General features: G+C 39.4%; 1 protein-coding gene across 3 annotated transcripts; it reads left to right on the top strand.

Annotated features, from left to right (window-relative positions):
- Positions 1 to 4,112: 4,112 nt before the first annotated feature.
- Positions 4,113 to 16,989, top strand: LOC138880427 (uncharacterized). 3 transcript variants are annotated; one of them, XM_070160557.1, is made up of 4 exons: positions 4,113 to 11,496; positions 15,657 to 15,729; positions 16,149 to 16,437; positions 16,711 to 16,989. In XM_070160557.1, exon 1 carries the CDS (start codon positions 5,632 to 5,634, stop codon positions 6,733 to 6,735), a length of 1,104 nt encoding a protein of 367 aa, XP_070016658.1. In that variant the 5' UTR covers positions 4,113 to 5,631; the 3' UTR covers positions 6,736 to 11,496; positions 15,657 to 15,729; positions 16,149 to 16,437; positions 16,711 to 16,989. The 3 variants fall into 3 exon arrangements, with proteins under 3 accessions (XP_070016658.1, XP_070016657.1, XP_070016659.1); XM_070160556.1 differs by lacking the exon at positions 15,657 to 15,729; XM_070160558.1 differs by lacking the exons at positions 15,657 to 15,729; positions 16,149 to 16,437.
- Positions 16,990 to 19,730: the final 2,741 nt, after the last annotated feature.

Raw genomic sequence — 19,730 nt, 5'->3', positions numbered from 1 at the left:
AAATATTTAATTTAGGCCTAATATAGCTATTTCAACTCATTTTTACTCTTTTAATTTATTTTATTACAAGAAAATAAAAATTACAAAAAAATAGTTTCATTAATATTTTGTAGTCATTTTTAATCTTGAAAAATACCCAAAAATAGTTTTGTTTTAACTGTCAGTCTTATTTTAATAGTTATTTTACTTAAGTAGGATGAATTAATAAATAAGGTCGCATTTTTAATCTCGTTCGGGGGGAAAGAATAAATCTTGGGCTCGAGCAACCTATTTTTAGGCCTAATTTTTGGACCTAGCCCATAATTCCCAAGCCCATTTCCTGAGCCCAATACCCTTAACACCTTTCTTAAAACCTAGGGACCTAATACACAAAAGACCTAGGGACTAATTAGCAAAATATAAGAAATAACCTAAACCTAGACCTATACTATGGAGGGGTCCACCGTTTTGACACAGAAAAAAGAGAAATGGACCTTCGATCATCATCTTCTTCAGAAGACAAAATAAAAAATAGACCTTAGGCACTCTCAAACCAACGCCGCAACAACCAAAACCAAATGACCCTCCGTTCTTCATCTTCTTCTTCGTTTCTGAATACACACACACACATACAAAACAGAGATCGGGAATTTCAGTCCAAAAAAATCAAGTGAACAGTAGTGAAAACAGATCTGGGACGAGCCAAAAACAGGGTCAAACCCTTTCTGATTTCAAGCGATGTTCAGCTGCCAAAGTTCCGGTGGCGATTTGGTCTTTGTTCTGGTTTATATTTCGATTTTTATTCGCGTTTCAGGTATGAACTTTCGATTCGAAATGCTGTAATCGTTATTGGATGCTCTATTACACTGAAATATATAATAATTTTTCCTTTATCACTCTGAAAATTTCGTTACTCGTTTTCCTTTTCCTCTGTTTCATTTCGTCATTTATATGATGATTTGAGGCCTCAATTTTGACTATTGATCAGTTACGTGAGGTTATGCGGTATTTTGAACAGTATATACTTTGTATACCCAGTTGGGAAATGCTTGGATATTTGTGTTTTCTTGTTTGTCTTTCAATTTAGTGTCGTTTCTATTTGGTTTAATTATAGTATGCTTTTGTGAGTCTTAACGAAATGTGGATCCCGTTGTGTTGTTCTCTTAATCGGGTTCTGTGGGTCTAATATAGAATTCAAGAATTAATACGTAATATGGTTATTGGTTGATATAAAAGGGTTAATAAATTTTTCCAATATTAATTAGGATGACACTTTGAAATGATTTAGAGTTACCCTCCTTTTGATGAGGTATCGTTGTTGCTAATAGTCTAAATTTCATTTGCAAGTGATTCTAAGGGATGAAAAATGTTCTTTCCTGTAGCTTAAGTGCGACAGAGCTGAGCGTTGCATCAAAGTTTTGGGCTCGGTTCTGAGTTTCCGTGATCTTGCATAGCTCAGTTAAAGACCATATCTTGTAATCAAATCTCGAGTTAATTTAGGAATTACGTCATGAATCTCGTAGTTTGATTTAGGCACATAATTAAACTATTACAACTACGGGTACGATTCTCGTGACGTGGTTGGGGTACTTGTTTTTTTTTTTAAATTAAATAAATAGGAATATCTTTAGTTTGCCTTCAAAAGTATATATACAAACCTTCTTCTTTAAAATAATTTGAGATGCGCCATACGCAAATAAAATTCATAACATATGGCCCTCACATAAATACAAAGCCAGTTTAGAAAATGCTCCGAACTCTCGTAGCTTTCTTTAGGAGCGTTAATTATATAATTGTCATAGCTACGGGTACGGTTCCCGTGACGTAGTTGTGACGCTTAACCACTAAAATTCGGGGGTACATTTATGTGACCCGACCACAATTTAATCTTGTTAATAAAATAAACATGTTGTGGATCGTGGGTACGGTTCCCGTGATATAATTTGCAACGTGTAATCAAATAATTAATTGTATAATAATTGGATTATTAAAAGCGGTTCTTAAAAAAGAGTTTTAAAATGCACATAGGTTTCAAAGATGTTTTAAAATCAGATAAATAGGCCAATAATAACAGTTGAGCGACCGTGCTAGAACCACGGAACTCGAAAATGCCTAACACCTTCTCCCAGGTTAACAGAATTCCTTACCAGAATTTCTGTGTTCGCGGAATGTAAAACAGAGTCAATCTTTCTTCGATTCGGGATTTTAAACCGGTGACATGGGACACCATAAATTATCCCAAGTGGCGACTCTGAATTTTAAATAAATAATCCCGTTTCGATTGTCACTTAAATTAGAAAAACTCCCTTATATCCCTTACGAGGGTAGTAAAAAAGAGGTGTGATAGCTCTGACGACTTTGCTGGGGACAAGAACCCAGAATCTCTGGTTCAGGGTTCAAGAATTCAAGCTTAAAATAATCGTTATATTTGGCTTTGTTTATTATCTGATTTTTTACGTGTGTGAGCCTAATATGCTAAATGTCGGGTTTTTACCACTTTGATATTATTTGAATTGTATATAAACTGCTACGAAACCCTTTTCTTCTCATTTCCAGGAATGTGCACGCTGACATGACTCCTCTTCTGTTAGTGTCATACCTTAAATTAGGAAGAGGCTCAGAAAAGTTACAAAGCCGGATGGCTTTTGGTTCCCGGTACGTAGCCCCCCTCGGCTCGAGTTATCCGCTCGGGTACACAAGTCTAGAACAACATACCCAGGTTTTGAACTTATAATAACTCAGCCTCATGCCGGATCCCTAGTAGGAACGTTTGTTTGCATCATGTGCATCTGACTTTGGGGACTCAACACAGGGGCTAGGTCCGTCTAGGACAGGTGTGCCCAAAAATAAAAGACCATCCTGATGCATCCTATGTGCTACATGTTACAATTTTCAAGGGTAAAAGGGTCATTTGGCGGATCAATGATAGATGAGGGCAAATGAAAAAGAAAAAAAAAGAGAAAAAGAGGGTGAAGTGTGAAAAATAAAGCAAGTAGGGCCCGATTATATTTTCTGTCACATTTTTGTTAAGGAAAAAAAAAAGCATGAAAAGTCAAAAAAAGATTTTGCACTTTTTCATCATTTTCCGAAAATAAAAAAAAAACCAAAAAAAAAGAGAAAAAAGAAAATCCAAAAAGAGTTTACATGTTTCATCATTTTTCAAAACAAAAGACAAAAATATTTTTTTTCTCTGAATTAGTTGTTATTTTTATTTCTCGCCCGTATCCAATTTGCCCGAACTACGCATACCTGATTCTCGTCTTTCGGGGCGTGATACGTAGGCAACCCATATAGGGTTCAGTCTTCCTAGTGAATCTTAGGTTCTTGGCTTTGCGGGGTCTTAGTCAAATTTTGCACTTCTAGCCACCTTTTGGTCACATAAGCTATTTTGCAAAAATAGCCTCAATCATGTCTTGCATGCGTATAATAGGGAGTGTTATTGTCTCACCTAGTGTTGTTTTGAGTTTTTTTTTTTATACATGTGTGGATCTACTTACCGGAGTTTGAGCATCACAGACACTCTGTGACCATCCAGTAAGGATCGCTCATTCAAGAGTTGCTTAAGGAGATTTGTTTTATTTTTTTTTTTATGTTTTGAGTCTGTTCTTCATTTTATGTCGTCTTTTACTTTCTAGTTTTGTACAATAATGTCGAGTCTTTGTTATTCTACTTTCTACCTTTTATTTAAAAAAGTGTGCTGTAACTCAAAAATTCAAAAAAGAAGAAGAGATTTCGCGTTTTATATTTCTATTAGAAGTTTTTTTGAGAATATTAATTCTTTCAACGTGGTTTTCCTTTAGGAAATTAATTTCTAGAACTCAAAATAAAAAAAATGACAGTTATATTTCCTTTTAGTACATTAAGACTAAAAATTCAAAAAAAAAAGAGAATTTTCTTTTAGTACCTCTTTAAAAGTTTTCTTTAAGATTTTAGTTCCAAAAATCCAAAAAAGATTTTCTTTTGAGGTTCTTCTTTGGGAAATTAACAAAAAATGAAAAAAAATTCTTTTTATTTCTGCTAGAATTTTAGGATATTGTACATAGAAGAAAAAAATGTACTTTATCTTTGGTTTATTTTCAGAGTTTCTCCCTTAGGTAATCAAATTAAATCCAAAAACATTTGTTTTTATTTTTTTCATTTCTTGGTTCGAAATCTTTCTTTCAGGATATCAAACGAAAATCAAAATATTTTTCTTTGGTTCATCCTTTAGGTTTCCTATCTAAGAAACAAGAATCAAAAAATATTTCTCTCTTCTAATGGGCTTTCCTTAATAATTTCTCATCAGAGTATTCATTAAGGTAAAAAAATGGGAACGTTAGTTTGTTTACTTTATTCCTGATCTTCCCGAACTACGCAAAGATCTGATTCATGCGGCGTCATGATACGTAGGCAACCTACCTAGGGTTCGATCGAATCATTTTTCTTTTTATTAAAACAAAAGAAAAAAAAAGGAAAAAAAAGGTGAAATTATGGGATGTGAGAAATGAGAGGAAAGAAAAGAGCGATAATCTGAATAAAAAGGAAGGAAAATGAGCAAGCAAGTGCTAGAAAAGCAAAGAAAAGAGAGGATTGAGATGAACAAATTGGGATGATGCCAACTGACCTTCGTACCCTCGGAGTCATTTTAGAACCAATAACTCTGGCTAGGTGCATTGCACATAAAGTGAGATTATCTTATGTTAAATACCCTAACGGTAATGTGATGACTTCATTTTTTTTCCTTTTGTTATCTTCATTATAGCAGAAAGGTGGTTAGTTTGTGGTTCTTAAAGTGGTAACTCTTCTCTACAACATAAAGTTGAAAGGCAATGACAGATGGCAACAGAACTGAGTTGGTTGATACGGGCGCCCAAAAGCAATTGGTTGAATAAGACAATGGGTTGGTTGAAGAGGTGAGGATGTTAAGACAACACATGACAGACATGAATCGGGCTTGGATGACTGGGAAAGCACCACCATCGCCACCACTTACCTTCCTAGATGCTACCCTTACCAAACTCCAGACATAGTGCCAGATGATTCCCCATACTCTCCAGATTTTCTCGCTTATCACAACCTTCCCAATCACCCTAGTAGATCCATCACTCGTCCTCCAATTACCTTTCCCCAAAATTGCCCTCCTGTCATATCCACTATCCCCAACAATGAATACCCACTCAAAGCTCATGATGCCTAATACTACCCCTCAGAGGTTGCCCACAAAGTTCTTGACTCATACAAGCAGAGCCCTCGGAATGAGCCTCATGCTGAAAATGAAAAGGTCATAAGAAAAGGAGGGCGAGATGAAATATCCAGGAAGCTGAAAGGTATAGAACAGTCCTTAAAGAGCATGTAAGGGATGAGATATCAGATTCATATGTTCCCTGATGTTCATCTGTCTGTGGGGTTTTAAGTGCCAAAGTTCAATTTGTATGAGGGGCGTGGAGATCCGGTATCCTATCTGAGGGGTTATTGCAGGGAAATGAGAAGTGTTGGCGAGGAAGATGATTTGTTGATGGCGTATTTCAGTGAGATCTTGATGGGGCAGCTTTGGAATGACATAATCGTCAAGATGTCGGTAAGTGACATACATTGGGCGACATGGCTCAAGATTTTGTTTAACACTTTCAATACAAATTAGACATTACCCCAGACCGCTCCTCCCTATCTAAGATGGAAAAGAAATCGGAGGAAAGCTTTAGGGAGTTTGGGCTCAGATGGAGGGAGCAAGTTACTCGAGTCAGTCCCCCGATTGGTGAAGAAGAAATGGTTGAGCTTTTCCTACAAGCCCGGGGGCCCACCTATTTCAGTCATTTGATTCTGACCTTGGGTAAACCTTTCAATGATGTGGTAAAAATGGGGGAGATGGTAGAAGAGGGAATCAAGTCAGGCAAAATCATGAGTTATTCGGCAATGAAAGATATTACGGAAGACATTCAGAACATCCCAGTAAGTTTGGGTAAAAGAAAGAGAAGTAGAAAAGATGATCCACTGGGCATTCCTGCTCAACGCTTTCAGCCTCGACATCGACCCCATGGATATCCTTGTGCACCAGATGATCCTTCCCAATGCTACTTCTCTCTACAGAAACCCCAAAGTCAAACATCACTTTCCCATTACCCTATCCATAATGCACCACCATATGCTCCACACCCGCGAGGCCCGCGATGGCCCGCACCACTTCCCCAAATGTCTTACCCGCCCCCTCAAGCATATCAGCCACCTGCTCGCAAAAGGTTCCAACCGAGGCTAGAATACAAACTGAAAAGACAACAGAAAAAAGAAAAGGCTTTCACTTATATTGGAGAATCGTATGCCAGTTTGTTCCAAAGGTTGAGGCAATTGGACCTGCTGAAGCCGATTCAGATAAAAATGCCAAACCCTCTGCCAAAGAAGTTTAATTTTTCTCAAAGGTACGCATATTGCTCTAATGCCCCGGGTCACAGCACAGAAAAGTGTTGGCACCTGAAAAAAGCAATTCAGAAGCTTATTGATGCAGGTGACATTATCGTGCAAAATCCAGATGCAGTAGACACTAGCCAAAGTACATCGCCTGTTCATAATGAGACGCATACAGTGGGTATGATTTGTTTTGAAAAGGAATATGAGAATTCTTCTGAGGTCCTCAGAGGTCCACGTGCTGCGAAGCTTTCAGCGCTATCAAAGCTTGATCTTAAAAACGAGCCGGCAAAAGGGACCCAAACGCAATTCGCTAAAGTCAATGTGGTGAAGACTTGTGAAGGTCCTAGTAATGGTGATGCGAAACCCAGTGGCTAAGATATTGTGCCTGGTAATTGGAAAGACGCTCCATTCTTGGTTATCCCGGGGAGGAGTTGTGGTGGTTTATTTTGTTGTCATTTCTGTTGTTCGGATTATTTTTAGGGTTGTAATCCGAATATTGCTTTGTGACTCGAACCCTTCTATCCTTTTATTTTGCCTAGTTTGTTTAGTCGTAGTAGCTCGTTTAGTGTTGTCTAGTTTTGTTCCAGGGTTGTACCCCAGTTTATTTTGCTTGTCTTGTTGTTCAAACCCTTTCACCGTCTGTCTAATGCAATTTCCTGTTTTCTGTTATCTCTGGTCATTTTTTGTTTAGCTCTATTCTCCTTTTATAGTTTTTTTCTTTTCTCATGCTGGCTCTAGTGACATGATATGCATGCATAATTCTAGGCCTGGTTTTAAAGTTAGTTTAATCACGAAACAATGAAACAATTTTGAAGATAATAAGGACATTTGATCGAATTAAGTAAAGGGATTTTGAGATCACTTAAAGCCCGAATTGTGTGAAACTGGGGAAGATAATTTGGAAAGTTAATAGGGCGACAAGAATTCGTTAAGGGAGAGTGCATCCCGGATGATTTGGAGCAAGCAACTTTGAGTTCAAGTGCATCTAAAGTTACAAGATAAAGTCAAGGAAGTTTTCTCCGAATTGACGGAGGCATGTCCCTTCTTTCTAACCCTATCCAAAAGCCATATTGCAGTCCAAAATAGACCTCCTAGATAATCTTTGAGAGTGCTGAGTTTAGACATGCCCAGAGTATATGATGTTTTTACCATGGTTAATGCTTTGTCATCTGCAGAATCAAAGAAAATAAGAAGAAACGAACAAAATGAGAGAGTCTTATTGGTGAAAACCTTCACAGGCACCATAGGGCGATGGTGAGTTGAGAGAAGGAACAAAATGAGAGAGGCTTGATGGTGAAAACCCTTCGGGCCCCACAAGTCGAATAGGAATCGAGAATCAGATAGAATAATCGGAGCATTGAAGCCCAGTTTCACGGCGAAAAGGTACAACAAGAGTTGAACATTAGACTTTCTTGATAGATTAGGTCATTAATACAAAAATGCATGTCATGGTCATTAGAGTTGGTATCCACATCCGATAAGTTTCTACTTTGTAATTTTCTTGTTAGGAATGATCCTTCCATTGTCCTTTACTCTGTTCCTTTGTCTTGTTTACTTCCTCTTCCTGAGTCTGTTTGGTCGGAACATATGAGAAATGACTACAAAATTTGCTACCAGCTTTCCAATTGCACAAACGGAATATGTCTGGCACATCAAAGTGGCATAAGTCAAAAAAAGAACAGTAGACGCACTGAGTTGGCAACACTCAACGTGTTTTGGATTCATGTAAAATACAAAGGTTCTATATGGGTCAATTTATGAGCAATGCAATAGATAGAGGGTATTGGGTTTAAACGGATCAGAGGTACTTTCTGTGATAAGGTTGACAGAGAAAATGGTTAACCAATGACAAGCAAGGTCTTCCAAGCGGAAATCAAAGTTATCATGGCAAGTGAAGGGGCAATAGACCTCAAGGCCAAGGCCAGTGGGTTAAGTTAGGAAAGAACAGCATGCGCACTAAGTGGGTGGCAATTGACGTGCTTTGGGATTCTTATGAAACACAAAGGCTCAGTATATGTCAATGCCTAAGCACAATGCAATAGATGAATTGTATTGGGTTTGAACGGATCAGAGGTATTTTCCGTGGTAAGGGTGACAGAGAAAGTGGTTATAAACAAGCAAGGTCTTTCGAGTTGAAATCAAAGTTATCATGGGAAGTGAAGGAGCAATCGCCCTCAAAATCAAGGCCACAAACCAACCACCATATTTATAAACTCACAAGTTCTCTTTGTTTGAAACAGGCACGAAAATTGTGTCCAAATCAAAGCTTGGAAGTTTAAATTTTTTCAAGTGTCGTGCTCAAATTTTGTCAGCACAAAGACGGTTTGAGAAGTAGAAAGAATATTTGTTCGATCTACAGGAACCCTCCATGAGGAAAAGCGTGGTTTAGGGGCAAGGAATTTTGTTCGGTCTACAGAGATCCTTAGGAAGAGAGCGCGGCTCAGGTAAGTTCATTCTCGGCCTCTCAGGACCATCCTGGATATTGAGACTTAATTTAAGTGTTCAGGACCCTCCTGGATAATGAGATTAATTTAAAGTTCTCAGGACCTCCTGGATAATGGGATCTAGTTTTAAGTTTTAAGACCTTCATAGATAAGAAGATTTAGCGTAAGCTTTACCTTTAGGAAATAGAATTTAGCTTTGAAGTTGTCACTCTTAAGATGAGATTTAATTATAAATTTTCAGGACCCTCCTGGATAATGGGATTTAGCTTTTAAATTCTTAGAGCTTTCGGGTACCATGATTCGGTTAACACTCACATATGTTCCCGATATCAAACTGGGGCAGAAAAATTTCTTTTTTTTTGTCTTTTGTTGTAATCAGGTTCAAAAGGAGCGAGGTTCAAAGGAGTTCAGCAATCAGGAGCCCACCTGAAGAACAAAGGGAAACAGTTCAAGTTTCGAGGAAAAACAGCACAAGTGTTGGTAATCAGGAGTCCACCTAGAGAACGAAGGGAAGCATCAATGTTCAAAGGAAGACATCAATTAGGAGCCCACCTGGAGAACGAAGGGAAACAGGAATATTCAAAGGAAGACAGCAATCAGGAGCCCACCTGGAGAACAAAGGGAAAGCAGCGAGGTTCAAAGGAGTTCAGCAATCAGGAGCCCACCTGAAGAACAAAGGGAAGCAGTTCAAGTTTCGAGGAAAAGCAGCGCAAGTGTTGGTAATCAGGAGACCACCTGGAGAACGAAGGGAAGCAACAATGTTCAAAGGAAGACAGCAATCAGGAGCCCACCTAGAGAACAAAGGGAAGCAATGAGGTTCAAAGGAGTTCAGCAATCAGGAGCCCGCCTGAAGAACAAAGGGAAGCCGTTCAAGTTTCGAGGAAAAGCAGCGCAATTGTTGGTAATCAGGAGCACACCCGGAGAACGAAGGGAAGCAGCAGGGTTCAAAGGAAGACAACAATCAGGAGCTCACTTGAAGAACAAAGGAAAGCAGCAAGGTTCAAAGGAAGTTCGGCAATCAGGAGACCACCTGGAGAACAAAGGGAGAACAAGACAAGTTTCGGAGGAAAGGAAGATAATTCAAATGCTTGAAATCAGGAGCCCACCCAGAGAACAAAGGGAAGGAAACAGTGGTCAAAGGAGGACGGTTCAAGTTCAACAATCAGGCACCTACCTGGAGAATAAGAGAATTCACTTTAGAATACAATTCAAGTCAGCAACAAAAGAAGCTCGCGAAAAGAATGCGAGTCAACAGTCCAAGGTGATCAACAGAAGTTAGTCACAATAAAAAAAAAAGAGAAAGGCAAGAAGTGAATCCAGATGCAGAAGTTGATGAAAATGTGAGCTACTCAAGACATGACTGAAGTCACAAGCATGGTGTGGTGTCCGGGTTTGGTCCAAAAAGCTGAAAAGAATGAACTAGCACCTACAGCTAGCAAGCGTCAAGGTTCAAATCCAAAGTCTGCATGAAGAACCATTTAAGACTCAAGATCAAGTTTAAGAAGATTATAGATATGAATCTTGTAACTCATAGTTGACAGGCTTAGTTAGTCTTTTTTATTTCTTTTGATTTTGGTGAAATAACAGGACCACGGACCGGAACCTCGACGAAACGACACCTCGACTGGCTCTCTACCTCGGCATACTCCATCATCTCACTCACTTCTGAACTACACGTGGCCTGATTCCTTTATAGCCAAGGATATGTAGACAGCTCAGATACCAGGGCTCGGTCACATTCCCCTTTTCTCTTAGTTTTAGTTTCTCCAAATAAGGCTCGGGTCAAAAAGCATGTCTAGTCGTTCTTTGTCTGAAAACTGTTCGCGTTTCCAGTCAAAAAGGGGCAGGTGTAGACATGTGATTTTCGACCCTCCCCAATTTTTTTTCATATTTTAGCACGTAAATATTTAATTTAGGCCTAATATAGCTATTTCAACTCATTTTTACTCTTTTACTTTATTTTATTACAAGAAAATAAAAATTACAAAATAATAGTTTCATTAATATTTGTAGTCATTTTTAATCTTGAAAAATACCCAAAAATAGTTTTGTTTTAACTGTCAGTCTTATTTTAATAGTTATTTTACTTAAGTAGGATAAATTAATAAATAAGGTCGCATTTTTAATCTCGTTCGTGGGGAAAGAATAAATTTTGGACTCGAGCAACCTATTTTTAGGCCTAATTTTCGGACCTAGCCCATAATTCCCAAGCCCATTCCCTGAGCCCAATAACCTTAACATCTTTATTAAAACCTAGGGACCTAATACACAAAAGACCTAGGGATTAATTAGCAAAATACAAGAAATAACCTAAACCTAGACCTATACTATGGAGGGCTCCGCTGTTTTGACACAAAAAAAAAGAGAAAGGGACCTTCGATCATCATCTTCTTCAGGAGACAAAATTAAAAACAGGCCTTAGGCACTCTCAAACCAATGCCGCAGCAACCAAAACCAAACGACCCTCTGTTCTTCAATTTCTTCTTCGTTTTTGAATACACACATACATACAAAACAAAGATGGGGAATTTCGGTCCAAAAAAATTGAGTGAACAGTAGTGAAAACAGATCTGGGACGAGCCAAAAACAGGGTCAAACCCTTTCCGATTTCAAGCGATGTTCAGCTGCCGAAGTTCCGGTGGTGATTTGGTCATTGTTATGGTTTATATTTCGACTTTTATTCGCGTTTCAGGTATGAACTTTCGATTCGAAATGCTGTAATCGTCATTGGATGCTCTATTACACTGAAATATATAATAATTTTTCCTTTATCACTCTGATACTCGTTTTCCTTTTCCTCTGTTTCATTTCGTCATTTATGTGATGATTTGAGGCCTCAATTTTGACTATTGATCAGTTACGTGAGGTTATGCGGTATTTTGAACAGTATATACTTTGTATACCCAGTTGGGAAATGCTTGGATATTTGTGTTTTCTTGTTTGTCTTTCAATTTAGTGTCGTTTCTATTTGGTTTAATTATAGTATGCTTTTGTGAGTCTTAACGAAATGTGGATCCCGTTGTGTTGTTCTCTTAATCGGGTTCTGTGGGTCTAATATAGAATTCAAGAATTAATACGTAATATGGTTATTGGTTGATATAAAAGGGTTAATAAATTTTTCCAATATTAATTAGGATGACACTTTGAAATGATTTAGAGTTACCCTCCTTTTGATGAGGTATCGTTGTTGCTAATAGTCTAAATTTCATTTGCAAGTGATTCTAAGGGATGAAAAATGTTCTTTCCTGTAGCTTAAGTGCGACAGAGCTGAGCGTTGCATCAAAGTTTTGGGCTCGGTTCTGAGTTTCCGTGATCTTGCATAGCTCAGTTAAAGACCATATCTTGTAATCAAATCTCGAGTTAATTTAGGAATTACGTCATGAATCTCGTAGTTTGATTTAGGCACATAATTAAACTATTACAACTACGGGTACGATTCTCGTGACATGGTTGGGGTACTTGTTTTTTTTTAAATTAAATAAATAGGAATATCTTTAGTTTGCCTTCAAAAGTATATATACAAACCTTCTTCTTTAAAATAATTTGAGGTGCGCCATACGCAAATAAAATTCATAACATATGGCCCTCACATAAATACAAAGCCAGTTTAGAAAATGCTCCAAACTCTCGTAGCTTTCTTTAGGAGCGTTAATTATATAATTGTCATAACTACGGGTACGGTTCCCGTGACGTAGTTGTGACGCTTAACCACTAAAATCCGGGGGTACATTTATGTGACACGGCCACAATTTAATCTTGTTAATAAAATAATCATGTTGTGGATCGTGGGTACGGTTCACGTGATATAATTTGCAACGTGTAATCAAATAATTAATTGTATAACAATTGGATTATTAAAAGCGGTTCTTAAAAAAGAGTTTTAAAATGCACATAGGTTTCAAAAAAATCAGATCAATAGGCCAATAATAACAGTTGAGCGATCCTGCTAGAACCACAGAACTCGGGAATGCCTAACACCTTCTCCCAGGTTAATAGAATTCCGTACTCGGATTTCTGTGTTCGCGGACTATAAAACATAGTCAATCTTTCCTCGATTCAGAATTTTAAACCGGTGACTTGGGACACCATAAATTATTCCAAGTGGCGAATCTGAATTTTAAATAAATAATTCCGTTTCGATTGTCACTTAAATTGAAAAAACTCCCTTATACCCCTTATGGGGGTAGTAAAAAGGAGGTGTGATAAATATATATATATATATATATATATATATATATATATATATATATATATATATATATATATATATATAGTAGGATGGCTAACTCTTGATAGTCAACCAAAGTTATATTCAAATAACCTTAAATGATAAAAATAATGGATATAAGGCTAACATTCTGTTACAAAAGAAGACATCTTAATATTGAATATTAGTAAATGCCATTAAGGCTATTTAATTGTCTTATCCGTTTTGAACAATATTTCAAAATCATATTTGCACTAAATAAATATGAAGAGAATAAATCAAATTGATTAGTACAATAAATATCATTAATGTTATATTAAGAGACTGAACCTAGACATAATTATTTGAATATTTCTTTTTGAGTTATCAAATTATTTTTCCAACAATCCCCCATATAACTCAAAAAGAATATTAAGTAATAGAGTAAAATACAAAATTTTGCCGGGTTTTCATAATGAGCATAATGCGTTGAATCTGGTGTTTCTTGGACTATGAACCGGACCTAGATAAAATAAGATTAAACTTACAGAAAAATTGGTGAAGTTTAAAACTTCTATTAACCAAGAATTTTTTTGTAAGTTTAGTGTCTTATCTATCACATTATATCCCCACACACTTTGTTGTTTATCACGGTTTTGCGCTAATAGGCCATGCGCGCGTTTGGTTTTCATGAGTGCTCTAGAAATTTTTGCCACAAATTTCATAGGAGCGGCCCCACTCCACACTCATATAGATCCATCCATCAAGTGTATTCTGCAGCACAATACACCACCTATAAAAGATTACAGATTATTGGATTAAGAGTTTAATAACTCAACCTCACATTTCTTGCAGTCTTGCACTATATACACACACACCATAGGAAGAAACATAATTTAATAGTGCACATTTGATCAACTAATGACTTGTTATTACCCATATGAACCTACTTCATGGGATCCCCAATCACATAGGTTGGGTTACCATCATTGTTGATACATCTCAAATTGGCAAAAGTCTCAACCCCTCGATGTTTTACTTATAAGTCAAAGGATTTGCCAAATCCTCGTTTGACTACACATAATATGTATAAAAATTTCTTTTTAAGCAATTGCTTTATCACATTATGTCTCAAGAGAATGTATCTTGTGATGACCCAAAAGGTCATCACTTGTTTTAGAAATAAATTCTGCGTTCCGAGGCCTTAAAAGCCTCTTTCAGTATCACCTCAATTTACGTGCACAGTCCGGACGCGCAGCTGGAAAGCCATTATGTGAAAATCTATGAAAAATGATGAATTTTGCCTTTAAAATGAATTTAAGTTGATTTCGGTCAATATTCTAGGTAAACGGGCTCGGACCCGTGATTTGACGGTCCCGAAGGGTCCGTAGAAAAATATGGGACTTGGGCGTATGACCGGAATCGAGTTCCGAGGTCCCAAGCCCAAGAAATAATTTTTTAAAGAAAATTATTTTCTGGAATTATTTATGAGTTTTGGAAATGAAATGCGTTTAAATTTTGATGGTATCGAGCCCATATTTTAGTTATGGAGCCCGGTACAGATCTTATATGTGATTTAAGACGAGTCTGTGAAATTTGATAAGAAACGGAAGTTGTTTGAGGTGATTCGGACCTGTAGTTGTGAAAGTTGAAACTTTGAAAGTTTTGAGATTTTCTTAGATTTCTATGCTAAATTCGTTGGTTAAGAGGTTATTTTGGCGATTTGATTGCACGGATAAGTTCATATGATGTTTTTGAGTTAGTATGCATGTTTGGTTTGGAGCCCCGAGGGCTGGGGTGAGTTTCGGAAGGTTTTGAACTTGTGAAAAATTGCAAAAACTGTTGTTCTGATGCACAGGCTCTCTGTGCTTCGCGATCGCGAAGCCCTTCACGCGATCGCGAAAGGGAAAATGGGCACGGGTGGATTTTGTTAAATGCAAACGCGAGGTAGGGATCGCAAACGTGGATCACTCGGGGGTTGCTCTACGCGAACACGACTCACGTCCCGCGAACGCGTAGCATAAATGGGGAGCTGGTCTGGGAAGTAATCACTCCTCTATGTGAACACGTGCATAGGCCCGCGAACGCGAAGGTTATGAGGGTCAACCCTTCGCGATTGCGTAAGAGGACTCGCGATTGCATAAGCCTGAGGAAGGCCGCTCTTCGCGAACGCGGCAGACCCATCGCGAACACGATGAAAGTCTGCCCATCGATTTTTAAATAGTAAACAGCACACTCGGGAATAAATCAAAATTTCATAACTTCTTCTTTTAAACTCCAAATTGGGCGATTTTTGAAAGAAAACTTCATCACAAATTCATAGGTATGTAATCTTAGACTCATTTTCTTCAATTTTCATTAACACCCATTAGATTTCAAGGCCTAAATCATGTTCTTAAGGGTAAAAAATTAAGGATTTGGGTAGAGTTAGGGCTTTTTGCATAATTGGATTTAGACCTCGTTTTGGGGTCGGATTTTGGAACTAATTACATATTCGGGCTCGTGGGTGAATGGGTGATCTGGTTTTGGTACGAACCTTGGGTTTTGACCATGCGGGCCAGGGTCAATTTTTGACTTTTTTGGGGAAAATGATAGAAAACCTATAATTGAGCACTGGGTATGAATTTTTTAGCATTTATTGATGTTGTTAAATCAATTTGTACTAGATACGAGTTGTTTGGAGGCGAATTCTAAAGGAAAAGCAGTGTTTGAGGCTTGAGTTGGCCGTGGAAGTTCGAGGTAAGTGTTTGGTCTAACCTTAGTTTGAGGGATTAGGAGTTTTGTCCTATTTGTTACATGTTACTTGTTGAGTATGACGTATAGGTATGATGACGAGTATCTATACATTGGTGTCAAGCATGACCGTGAGTCTTAAATTGAAATTGTTGTGTTTTTATTAAATACTACGAATGCCTAAGTTGTTGATTCTCTGTGTTGAGCAAGGATTATGATTATTCTCGTGGAAATTACTTATGACTGAGTATTGGTGCTAGTTGAGGTAGTTAGATGTTGGAACAAGTTTGGTTATAACTGATTTTCCCTTGTCTGGACGTATTTACTTATATTGTCGATTCCCTTGCCGGGATAGTGTTGTTTCTTTATTGATCCCTTGCCGGGACTCTTGTTGTGATTGGTGTTGAACTGTATATGTGGATCAGGTTATGCGCCGCAACAATATTATATTTGAATCGGGTTGCACGCCGCAACAATATTATGCTTGGATCGGGTTGCACGCCACAACAATGATATAATTGGATCGGGTTGCACGCCGCAATAATGTATAATTGGATCGGGTTGCACGCCACAAAAATAATATAATTGGATCGGGTTGCATGCCGCAACAGTGATAAAAGATATGGATCGGGTTGCACGCCACAACAGTGTTATTATGTTTTGGGATCGGGTTGCGCGCCGCAACAATTGATAATACAAAGTGTTTATAGATTGGTAACGAGTTCCTTATCGTTTTACTGTAAATTTTAAATTGTCCTTACGCCCTTCCCTTAATTTACTGATGGTATTGATATTCCCCTACATCATGTACCCCATTCCATCTTTACTTGTTTATTCCTGTTTTATTTTCCGCTATATATTATATAACTGCACAGGTTTATTTGGTAGTCTGGTCCTAGCCTCGTCACTACTTCGCTGGGGTTAGACCAGGCACTTACTAGAACATGGAGTCGGTTGTGTTGATACTGCACTCTACACTATGTGCAGATCTCGGAGCGGTAGCTTTTGGACCGTAGCATTGGGTGGCTGCCTTCAGTCCAGTTAGAGATCCCGAGGTAGTCCTGTAGGCGTCCGCAGACCCGACGTTCTCTTCTATCCTTATATGTATTCTGTTTTTATTTACTTTAGAGACAAATCGTACCTTTCTTTCCAGACATTTGTATGTAGTATTCGTAGGTGGTCCGTGATATTGTGACACCGGATTTCGGGTAGAGATGTATGTTGGTATTGTCGTACTGGTTTTGGCTAAGTTATCAGATTAAGTCTTCCTCATGTATTTATTTATCGTTAATATGTCATTGTTAATCGCTTGTTAATTTAAATTGTTAAAAAGGCTAAATAGAAGAGTTAGTGATTCTATATTATGCGACTTGCCTAGCTTTCACGAGTAGGCGCTATCACGACTCCCAAGGGTGGGAAATCTGGGTCGTGACAAGTTGGTATCAGAGCTCTAGGTTGTATAGGTCTCACAGTTCACGGACAAGCTTAGTAGAGTTTGGGGGATCAGTACGAAGATAGTTGTATTTATCCCAGAGGCTATAGAGTTAGGAAAAACTTCACATTTATTCTTTCCTGTTGTGCGGTTTGGTTTATCAATGCTAATTGAATTTCTACTCTGTTCTTTCGCAGATGGCGAGAACACGCGCTTCCTTATCCACCGATCAATAGCCCGAGCCCCCAGTAGCAGCTCCCATGAGGGGCAGAGGGCGAGGCCGAGGCCGTGCTAGAGGCCGAGGTAGGGACAGAGCTCAGCCCAAAGCAGCAGCACCAGTGGTGGAGCCTCAAGTTGACTTTGATGACGAGGTTCCCGCCCAGACAGTTTCGGTTGGCCCAACTTAGGTCCTAGAGGGGTTTATTACTACCCCCGTACTCCAGGATGCTCTGGTCCGTATAGTGGGCCTCATGGAGAGTGTCACCTGGGCAGGCTTGCTTCCTGTAGCACCAACCGTTTCTCAGGCTGGAAAAGGATCCCAGACTCATGCTACTCACACTCCAGAGCAGATGGCTCCCCAGTTTCAAACTCCAGCAGCTCAGCCAATTGGAGTAGTTCAGCCGGGTGTGGTAGCTCAGATCGGTGATGGAGCAGTTATGTTTGCCGATGCTTTGTGGAGATTGGACAGGTTCACCAAGATCTTCCCTACTACTTTCAGCGGTGCATCTTCTAAGGATCCCCAGGATTATCTAGACAGTTGTCATGAGGTTCTCAGGAACATGGGGATAGTGGAGACCTATGAGGTCGATTTTGCTACTTTTCACTTATTTGGATCCGCCAAGACTTGGTGGAGAGATTTTTGTTCGGCTAGACCAGCCGGATCACCAACTTTGACTTGGGAGCAGTTTACTTAGCTATTTATGGAGAAGTTTATCCCTATCACTCAGAGAGAGGACTATCAGAGGTAGTTTGAGCGTCTCCAGCAGGGTTCTATGACTATTACCCAGTATGAGACCATATTCATCGACTTGGCCCGTCATGCTCTTATCATACTTCCCACCGAGAGAGAGAGAGAGGGTGAGAAGGTTCATTGAGGGACTTATTCAGCCGATTCGACTTCATATGGCTAAGGAGACAGGGAGTGAGATTTCTTTCCAGGACGCGACCAATGTGTCTAGGAGAGTGGAGATCGTTCTGTCGCAGGAAGGTGGTCAGGGGTCTGAAAAGAGGCCTCGTCATTTAGGTAGATTCAGTGGTTCCTCGTCTGGAGGCAGGGATTTGTATGGTAGAGGCCATCCTCCTAGGCCCTTTCAGCCAGCACTTCAGGTTTCTTACGGCGCTTCAGGTGGTCGTGGATCTCATATGCAGTATTCTGATCAGCAGCCCTATAGTGAACCACCAGCTCCTATCAGTGCACCGCCGCTCTAGAGTTTTCGGGGTGGTTATTCAGGTCGCTAGGGTCAGTCTCAATTTCCTTAGCCGCAACATCCAGGTGGATGTTTTGAGTGCGATGAGTATGGTCATATATGGAGGGCTTGTCCGAGATTAGTGGGTACTCAGTTGTAGTAGCAGGGTTCCCATGCTATGGTTCAGGCACCAGGTGTTCCACCGCCTGCTCCGCCAGCTAGGGGTAGAGGTAGAGGTGCTAGAGGTGGAGGTAAAGGTGTTAGAGGTGGAGCTCAGACCGCTATAGGTGGAGGCCATCCAGCTGCAGGCCATCCCAGAGATGTAGTCTAGGATGGTGGGGCCCAACCCCGATGTTATGCTCTTCCAGCCAGGCCTGAGGCTGAGGCTTCCAATGCAGTTATCACAGGTACTGTTCTAGTTTGTGGCAGAGATGATTCAGTTTTATTTGACCAGGGTCTACATACTCCTATGTGTCATCTTATTTTGCATCATATCTGGTCATGCCTAGTGATTCCTTGAGTGTCCCTGTATATGTGTATACACCGGTAGGTGATTCTATTGTGGTAGATCGAGTCCATCGTTCTTGTATAGTTGTGATTGGGGGCCTTGAGACTCGTGTAGATTTGTTACTTCTAGACATGGTTGATTTTGATGTCATACTGGGGATGGACTGGTTATCACCTTACCATGCTATCTTAGATTGTCATACCAAGATTGTGACCATAGCCTTGCCGGGTTTACCTCATTTAGAGTGGAGGGGGACTCTAGGTCATTCTACCCGTAGTGTTATCTCTTATGTGAAGGCTCGACGTATGGTCGAGAAGGGGTGTTTGGCCTATTTGGCATATGTTCGTGATTCTAGTGCCGAGGTTCCTCCTATTGATTCTGTGCCTGTTGTTCGTGAGTTCCCTAAGGTATTTCCTTCAGACCCGCCGGGTATGCCACCCGACAGGGATATTGGCTTTTGTATTGATTTGGCTCTAGGCACTTAGCCCATTTCTGTTCCGCCATATCGTATGGCCCCGCTTGAGTTGAAAGAGTTGAAGGAATAGTTGCAAGACTTTCTTGAAAAAGGTTTTATTAGACCTAGTGTTTCGCCTTGGGGTGCGCCGGTGTTGTTTGTTATGAAGAAGGATGGATCGATGTGAATGTGTATAGATTACCGGCA

The sequence above is a fragment of the Nicotiana sylvestris genome, chromosome 10 (assembly GCF_000393655.2).
Source record: "Nicotiana sylvestris chromosome 10, ASM39365v2, whole genome shotgun sequence".
NCBI lineage: Eukaryota > Viridiplantae > Streptophyta > Magnoliopsida > Solanales > Solanaceae > Nicotiana > Nicotiana sylvestris.
Note: the sequence above shows the minus strand (reverse complement) of the source record. Positions and strands in the feature narration are given on the sequence as shown.

Excerpts from the sequence above, each read along its gene's own strand:
- LOC138880427 (XM_070160558.1), top strand. The coding sequence starts at position 5,632 with ATGGAAAAGAAATCGGAGGAAAGCTTTAGGGAGTTTGGGCTCAGATGG.